An 8,933-nucleotide genomic window follows, 5' to 3' on the forward strand; every position below is an offset into this window, starting at 1 on the left:
ATTTAATTAGATGGTTTAGTTTGTTAAAATAAGTATAAAGACTATTAAAATACTATTTATTACTGTTTTAAATATATAAATAATTTAAAAATATTTATTTAAATAAAATATAAATTTATAAATAATATTATCATAATAATAATTAAAGACACATTTTATTTTTTTTAATTAATCACTAAATATACCTTATAAAAATATAACATTTCTACAAGAGAAAAAATTATGTAAAGATTAAATGAGAATATAAAAAATCTAAATCATCTCAAACCACCAATTTGGTGGTTTGAAAAATTATGGTAAAATGATGACAGAAAATCATTTATTACCATCATTTTACCATACAAAACTACCAATTTTTAAGAATAATATTTCAATACATGTAAAGTAACCATACCATACAATATAACATAAACCGTGATCCAAACATAATGTTAAAGTCACAAGTTAGAAAATTGAGATTAACATTTTGGAAGACAGTTAAAAACTCAATTTCAAGATGATTAATAAAATGCAAATCAACTTGCCTTTCCCGAGTGACGCAAAACAACCAAGCCCTTTGAGAAGCAGCGGTGAGACTCTAATCAGCATTAAAGCAAAGCAAATATTAATGGACCATCACAGAACATCTGAGTCCTAAATATTCACACTTCACGCTGAACTGTCATCAATAATTTATTCTAATCTTCTATAGCTGATGCCTGATGGTGAAAGCCCTTCATTTCTAGTGAGTAAAATGAGTGTAGGCAATCACTTTTGTCAATGAAAACAAAAACAAAAACAAAAACAAATACATAATGCAAATTAGGTGTGAATTCGATAGTCGGATAAAAACTGCGCCACTACTAAAGTATGCACAGACGGTGACCCTCTAAAAACCGCACCTTTAATATTGTACAGGAATCAACCACTTGCTTGGTCAATTGCCCCATGTTCAAACGCAGGAAAAGTTTCACCAAATATTTGTTTTTCTTCTGATCAATAAGCATTTCATCCATACAAACAGACTAACAAATTAGGCCGAGAACTGTTGACTCTATACTCTAATGGAAGTTCCAAGGTCATAGAGAGAGAAATGAGAGTGAGAATGAAACTGTTAACTCTATATCGTAGCAGAAATAGAGAGAGAAAAGAGAGTGAGAATGAAACTGTTAACTCTATATTGTAGCAGAAGTTTTTTTTTTTTTTTTTTTTTGGTTTTGGGGGGGGGGGGGGGGGGGGAAGTGGCGGGGGGGGGAGAACAAATTTTTAATTTAAGTACATCTAACTCTCATACTCAGTGTTGGTTTCTGCCATGGGTGATGCAGGGGCATCCAACCTTGTAAGAACTTCAGGTACTCCAGCAGTATCCCTTATTATCTGTGTCAGGAAACAGGACAAGAATTCAGGATGTGATTAGGCTTGGCCCTTCCGTTGCTATTCCTACATGTCAGTCTTAAAGCAAGCAACTAAATCTTCATGATTATCCCTTGGCAAATGGATGATAAGGCATGCGGCTCATGTTTCCACGTAAGCATCCCTTAATATTTAAAGAGGGTTTAAAGTGATTATACTTACACAATTATGTTATGAGGAGATCTACCATGGTCTTAAGAGAAGAGAGAAGCTCATAAAAGATCAAGGCTAATGGATCAATTTTAATATTCCTACCTACCTACACAGGTGAAATCAAAATGCTCAGGAAAAAAAGCTCAGAAGAGATAAGTGATTTTACTTAAATTTGTTAGGATTCCAGAATTTTCAGCTCATGATGGCATCCCAAATAAATATATTAGGATTCTAGAATTTCCTAGAGTTGCCTTGTGCACAATCACAAAGGAAAAAGGTCACAATTATGCTTGAGATTTTCTTCTCTAATTCCTTTAACAATAAATGCAAATACTATTCCAGAAGTGTTGATACAACAAAATCTAGATCACAGATAATTTTGTGTATAATGTTTACCCAATCCTGCAATGAGACCACTAAGATAAGAATTTAAGGGCCACAATGTGTACAACTATGAATTGATTCCCAATATACACAGAGTAGAATACTTACAAGTATCCCCTCATCGAGATAAGAAATCATGAAGAGCCTCTGGAAAGAACCGACTGCAGGCATTAAAAATTTTTTAGCACGATTTTTTAATAACTTTACAAACATCTTTGAAAATTGTTAACATGAAGCATTATTAGATATCCAAACATTTAAATGGAAGCATATGTCAAAAGAGTAAAAGTCACTGTCACAAAATAATAGTAGAACTTTAAAACTACAACGCCACATAAGCCTAATGATGCAGTCGAGGATGACTAGATTTAGGAATTATTTTTATTTGAATTTCAATTGTATAATTAATATCTTTCATTCATGTTTCACATTATAATTAAGAAGTTTAGATTTCTATCATTTAGGAAATTTAATTAGAAAGTAGTATTTTCATTGTTTAGGAATTCCATTATTATTTAGGAATATTTAAAGGGTCGTATTACGTTTAATATTTTCTTATTTTGGGATTCCTAATCTTAATACTAGTAGGACTAGTTATTAGACTATAAATACACTTATAATTTAGGTATTTTCGTAGAGAGCATATTATGATTATTGTTGAAAAATGAGAATTCAACAAAAGTCTTAAGAATTTTACCTTTAATTGTTCTTGGTTCTACATCAATTTGGTATCAAAGCACTTTGATCCATTTGCCTTGGAAAGATTAGCTACAGACCAGTCTGATTTTTTATTTTTTTTTGGGCTTCTTTCGTGAGTTTTCTTCCCTTGCTTACTTTTCTTTCTCATCGTTTAAAAAAAATCTCCAATGTCCACCATCATCCCTTCCTCATACCGCTGCACTGCCACATTAATCAAACACCCAACACCACAAGATCCTGTAAATCTAGCCACCAGAGGCTGCCGAGAAACCAAGTTCCATTCAGGTTAGGTTTTGACCCGAATCACTGTCGGCCTTGATTCTGACTTCGACACCTCCCCACAGGTTCGCCACATGCTGATCGGTGTGTTGCCTTTGATGAATTGCGAGTCAAAATACCCACGCACCCTCAAGCTCCGAGTTGGGTCTGATCTGACCATAACCCCAGCTAAGGTCATGCTAATGTGTTGCACCTGTCTACACCTGATCCGACACTACGATGGCAGATGCAACGCCACAGTACACATCATCTGACGGCGCCACGTCATCAATTTTTGGCAAAACCCTTCTCTGCTAGCTTTGACGCCCTAATTCCAATTTTGACATCTGTTTTGGGCAGAAAAAAAATATTTGAAGCACAATCATAGATCCAACTTGAGTTTTAGTGAGCTTTTATGTGAGCTGAAATTCAAAGATTACATGCTGAAATCGATGACTATAAAGTCCAACTAGATGAGATATGTTATTTGCCGGATTCACATGGTCATGCCGAATATTGTCCTCCTAACTTATTTTATGAATTTCGAACTGTCAAACAACTTTTACAAGTTAGGGAAAGAGAACTGGAAGTATGGGAGAAGGAATATATGTTTCAACAAACATATTGAAATCTTTTTTTTTTTTTATTCAACCACCTAAGTTCTAACAATTTGGTTTATGATACTGGCTCAAATCTTCAATTTGAAGAAAAATATCAGGGAAACAACGATAAACACTCGGATAATATTGAAGCAAAGTTGGAAGCATTATCAAGAGTTTTTGAAAATATAATTAAACCTCAAATATATGCAATGACAATTTCATAAAGAAGAAAAAGAAGAGCAGTTTGAAGAATATGATATTTTTCACATAATGAAATTCAAGATGCTAAAACTGAGTTGAAAATTTTTTACGAACCTATTCTAAAGAGAGAAACTGATGAGAATGTGCAAGAAAAACTTGAGGAATCTATTCTAGGGAAAGAAGAAAATCAAGCCTTGGAGTTGACAATCGAAAATGAATATTTAGCTAGTTCTTTGTTCTTGGTGGATTGAAGAGCCTTTGCGATTGATTTTATATGTTTAGATGTTTTCAGGGATGAAAGAAAGGATAAAGTTCATCAATTCAATCCTAGAGCTACCATCCAAGAAGTTATGATTGCATGTTTTCCAAATTCGGTGCTTCATTATGTAACACTACAAAACTCAAGGTCAAGTTTCCAACTAAAGGAGAATGATGTAGTCAAGGTAGATTAGATTTAGGAATTATTTTTATTAAATTTTTAATTGTAAAATTAAGATCTTTCATTCCATTACAATTAGGAAGTTTAGATTTCTATTATTTAGGAAATTTGATCAGGAAGTAGTATTTTCGTTATTTAGGAAATTCTATTACTATTTGTGAATATTTAAAGGATTTTATTAGCTTTAATATTTTCTCAGTTAGTGTTGGTTTGGTATTTTTAATTAGATTGGTTTAATATTTTCTTATTTTTGGTTTTTAATCTTAGTATTAGTAAGACTAGTCATTAGACTATAACTACCTATGTAATATAGGTATTTTAGTAGAGAGCTTCTTATGATTGTTATTGAGAATTGAGAGTTTAACAAGAGTTTTGAGAATTTTGTTCCTTTTCCCTTTGAATGTTCTGGGTTCTATATTAACTAAACTACTCCAATGGGATGCCAATAACAAAACCAAAAAGAGTCAGATTTCTCAGATGTTGATGAGCACTTAAAAATAATGCCAAATAGCTAAAATAATTTTATATACAAAAACCTATAGCATTCCAAATGAAAACATTAGTAATGTGTACAATATAAACAACTCAAGACTGGTTTCTAAACCAAAACGATCTCATTATCTTAGGCTAAAATTAGTAGTACGTACAGAAAGATGAGACAGAAATGGTCAAACAACCAAGGGAGATAAACCATATGGGCACTATGAAGCCAAAATTACAACTCCAAAAGTAGCTGAAGGGAACACCCATAAATCCAAGACAATAGTTATTCAAATTGAAGTTATGAAGCAAGAACACTGGGGACATGGGCAACTAAAGCAGACATAAACATCCTACTACACCAATTGCCACTTACTTAAGAAGTTAAGATTTTATATGCTGGTTCATAACTAGTCCAAACTCTCAGCTGGAAAAGATTATGCAGATATTTCCAGAAAGCATACATGGGTTGGGGTATGGATAATTAGATATTGCTTGCTTCATGTCTAGCAGGGGATGCTTTGATTTGAAATCTTGTTATCAATAGCATGATAGAAAGACGCTGGAGCTTTCTAGAACTAGTGTAGGATAGGAAAGACATTATCCAACCAAGATTGGGAGGAAATGATTCATTCATTGAGACGCATCAAAATGCCTTTTCACCCTTTACTGAGGGGAAGGAAAAGGCTGGAGCTTTGAAACCTTGAATGTTCACACTGTAGGAAAGGCACTGCTATCCAAAAATATCAAAGTACTTACATAGGGGAACTTTTAATCCTCTGGAGACAGCATCCCTAATGGGAACCGGAAGTTGTTGCACCGTGCTAACAGCCTGGCCAAATGCACCTTTTAGCTGTTCTGGTACAGTTTCTTCCATGATTTTAGGCATCTCAAGAATTCCTTCAACATATTCCTCTCTCATTCTAAGAGGTCCCTCCACAGATAACCTTGTGGAAAGAATAAATTTGCTTTCTATCTGCATTACACCATGGAAAAAAATTAATAATAAATCTCAAAAACCTATAACAAGAGCATACCGAAGATGTTCACAATGATTAGAAGAGTATTAATTGCCATCATCCATGTCTCAGAAAAAAAATAAATGCCCATTGACTAATTTGTAACTTCAGTCCATAATTATATTCAAAAGCAGGAGGGATAAATGGAAATTTGAAACATGAATCAAGACATCAACTCCTTATTGAATATATCACTGATAAATTAGCAATTGGACGGAAAGTGGAGATCTTCCTCCAACTTTTATTAGATTCCTAAATCATGCCCTAAAATTTAAAAGTTTGCAATGTTAACCACAAATTATTACCTATGTTTCAATCTAGGGCTAAGCAGAATTCAGTTCAAACCGAAAAACCGAACCGAACCGAGTCAATTTGGTTCAATCGATTCGGTTTTAAATTATAAAAATTTTGGTTATTTCGGTTCGGTTCGGTTCGGTTTTGAAGAGAAAAAAATCGGTTAAACCGAACTGAACCGAATAGTAATTTATATAGTCAAATCAAATTAAATCGAACCGAATCGATTTTTGAATTGATTTATTTTTATGAAAAATTTATGAATTATATTTAATTTTATATATATTAATTGTTTAATTTCATTGATTAATGGTTATTAGGTTCAAACCAAAGTTAAAATTAGACCAAATAACTTGAAAATTAAGTCTAAATTCAAAAATCAATAAAAAATCAAACCGATCGGTTTAAACCGAATCGAACCGAAATAGAACGGTTCGGTTCGATTCGGTTTTTCACCCATTTCGGTTCGGTTCGGTTTCTAAAATTTACAGTTCGGTTTTTGTAATTTAATTCGGTTCGGTTCGAACCGAATGCTCACCCCTATTTCAATCTACCCAAGCATCAAATCAATGGGTCTGTGGCATAAGGTCATGTAACCAATACATGACAGATCTTAAGAAAGAAGAAAATTTACCAAATATTGGTATATAGCCAACCCAGTCAATGGTTACACTCCACTAAAAATAAATGAAAACAGAACATAAGCCTCTCAGAGAGAGAGGTAAAATGAAATGAAAGATCAGAAAAATCAAATCTGCTCTTCCCATCCATGTCCCTCCCATATCAGTGCTATAGAATATGATTGATTAACATGTCAACCTGGAGAGAGAAGATCCTAGACTCTTCCAAAACAACTCATCTTCTCATCCAAATTATATTCCAAATTTACCTCCCACCTCCAATGCACATAAAAGATGACACAAGTCCTATGGTCAAGCAAGTCATGGAAGCAATGCAAATTCCATTTTACTTCAAGCAATATGTTGTCCACAGACTAAAAGCACAGGAGGGATAGATTCAACAAATAACAATAAATTCTACCTAATAGTATGGGAGTCTACATACATGAGCTAAGGTATTATTTGGTTAAATAAGCATCAAGAAAGGAGCTTCATTTGCACGCCTTGCTTGTTAGTGGTCTTTACTTGTCTTGATAGTTTTAGGAATTAGTTTCAATAAAACCAGCCCATTCAACATGTAAATACGTCATCAAAAGAAAATTATGCTTATTAGGCGGGAAGTGTTCCATCACACAATACTCCAAAAGAGTATAAAGACAAAAGAGTACCGAGGACAGTAGTTTCATCGTTGCAGTAATCTTTGCATTTGCATCTTTAATCAGCACATCCATCTTTGATAAATTAGCCAAATTCGAAGGAAATCTCCTGCAACAAAATTGATGTTAGACAAACATAATTAACTGCTTTCCAAATTAACAAACTGAAAAATGCAAACAAATCACATTCCATTTGTTTCATGAGAGGGCACATCATTCAGGGGAAAAGAAGAGGAAAGAGAGAGGTTAATCCATCCAAACTATACTCACTCCAATATAAATCTAGCAGCTAAGAATCCCGGGCTTCCAGATCCAAACCACTCGAAATTCCATTGGCCTTCCAAAAATGGCGACCTGAGTAGCTAAAGAAACAAGTAAACGTCTACTAAAAAAAATATATGCAAATTGGTAGTGCTTTTTTCAAATAAGCACCTACGTAGTTGGTCTAGGCGTTGGATTGAGCCGCTCAAGACCAGTTATCCTCTCATTCACATCAATCCTCTGCATATCTGTCGTCTTCCCCGTCACTAGAGCTTCAAAACTCCCAGAGTCTTTAAACTGAATCAACAGAACGCTCCACCATTACACAAATAAAAACTTTGAGCTAGAGCTAGATAAACCAAACCAGTGAATTTTCAATTTCAATCTGCTAATTGCAAGCTATGCAATGTCTTCAAATTTTCCATTTACAGTTCTGTTCTCAAATAAAGATCACCAATTCAAAGTAAAAAAAAAAAAATTGTTTCAATTGCTGGAAAAAAAAATTCTGAAATTGTGAGACTTAACAGCGAGAAGCAACGATTCCTTAGCAGAAAGCCGTTCCATTTCCTTTGCATAGGTAGCCGGAGCTCCCTGTAACACCTGCTGAACCATGGCTGTGCAGGCCATTTTCCGGTTGCTCCGGCGAATCTCCGGCGGTCGAGGGAAGGAGACGAGAGATGTAGTGGCATGAATAGAAGTGAAAGACAACGAAGAAAAGTGGGAATCAATTGCAGGATTTGCGAGAAGTGAGGCTTGTATCAAAGCCATTCCAAAAACAAAGAAATTGCAGGTATTTTCCAGCCAAAACCGTTCATTTCTCTCCAGGCTCTCTTTTGTATTATATTATTTTATTATTATTAAAGTTATTTTAGAGTTTCCAATAATTGAGCACATTTAAATTATTTTAAAAAAATTTCAAATAATATTTTAAAAAATATATTTAAAATATTTTTCATAACAATTAACAATAACAAATGCTTCACATAAATACTAAAATTCATTTTTAAATAGATACTTGCAATCTTTTTTATTTATCTTTAAAACATAAAAAGTAAATAAATTTTAAATTTGAGTCTATCTATTAATCTATTTTAAAATTATTTATCTTATATAATAAGCATAGTTCATGTAGTAATGGAAAGATCTCATGTTTAATTTTTCTTATTTTTTCATTATATTTTATGAAATAATAATAATAATAATAATAATAATAACATTTAAAATATTTTTTTTATTTAGAAAGCAATTTAACATTTTTTCCAACCAAATTAAACCTTCTTTCCTCTTGTAACCTTTTCTCTTTTTTACCCCTTAAGTTTCAAAATTCAACATTCATTAGATACATACTTCCATTTACAATAATTACATGCATTTTTCATAATTTAATGCATTTATTGATTGTCCATATTAATTAAAATTCAAAAATTAAAAGAATCTCTTGTAATATAGCATAACTAGCTGTGCATTGCATGAAT

The 8,933-nt window shown here is 33.0% G+C and overlaps 1 protein-coding gene across 6 annotated transcripts; it reads right to left on the reverse strand.

The window, feature by feature from the left end:
* Nucleotides 1-353: 353 nt before the first annotated feature.
* On the reverse strand, nt 354-8,296 carry LOC110650726 (probable plastid-lipid-associated protein 13, chloroplastic). 6 transcript variants are annotated; one of them, XR_002494040.2, is made up of 8 exons: nt 7,984-8,296; nt 7,634-7,755; nt 7,468-7,551; nt 7,210-7,306; nt 5,368-5,584; nt 2,627-3,233; nt 2,038-2,090; nt 354-721 (listed from the first exon to the last, which is right to left on the reverse strand). XR_002494040.2 is itself a non-coding variant. In XM_021805839.2 (7 exons), exons 1-7 carry the CDS (start codon nt 8,224-8,226, stop codon nt 716-718), a joined length of 822 nt encoding a protein of 273 aa, XP_021661531.2. In that variant the 5' UTR covers nt 8,227-8,296; the 3' UTR covers nt 354-715. The 6 variants fall into 6 exon arrangements, 4 of the variants coding, with proteins under 4 accessions (XP_021661531.2, XP_021661528.2, XP_058003298.1 ...); XR_009148963.1 differs by lacking the exon at nt 354-721 and adding an exon at nt 1,822-1,947; XM_021805839.2 differs by lacking the exon at nt 2,627-3,233.
* Between the last annotated feature and the right edge of the window lie 637 nt (nt 8,297-8,933).

Source organism: Hevea brasiliensis, chromosome 5 (assembly GCF_030052815.1).
Source record: "Hevea brasiliensis isolate MT/VB/25A 57/8 chromosome 5, ASM3005281v1, whole genome shotgun sequence".
Taxonomy (NCBI): domain Eukaryota; kingdom Viridiplantae; phylum Streptophyta; class Magnoliopsida; order Malpighiales; family Euphorbiaceae; genus Hevea; species Hevea brasiliensis.

Bases quoted from the DNA above. Each gene is read 5' to 3' on its own strand.
- LOC110650726 (XM_021805836.2), bottom strand. From the start codon at position 8,226: ATGGCTTTGATACAAGCCTCACTTCTCGCAAATCCTGCAATTGATTCC. The intron at 7,552-7,633 runs GTAGGTGCTTAT...TTAGCTACTCAG, and splicing joins CCAACGCCTAGACCAACTAC to GTCGCCATTTTTGGAAGGCC. The intron at 2,091-5,367 runs GTAAGTACTTTG...TAATGCCTGCAG, and splicing joins AGGATTAAAAGTTCCCCTAT to TCGGTTCTTTCCAGAGGCTC.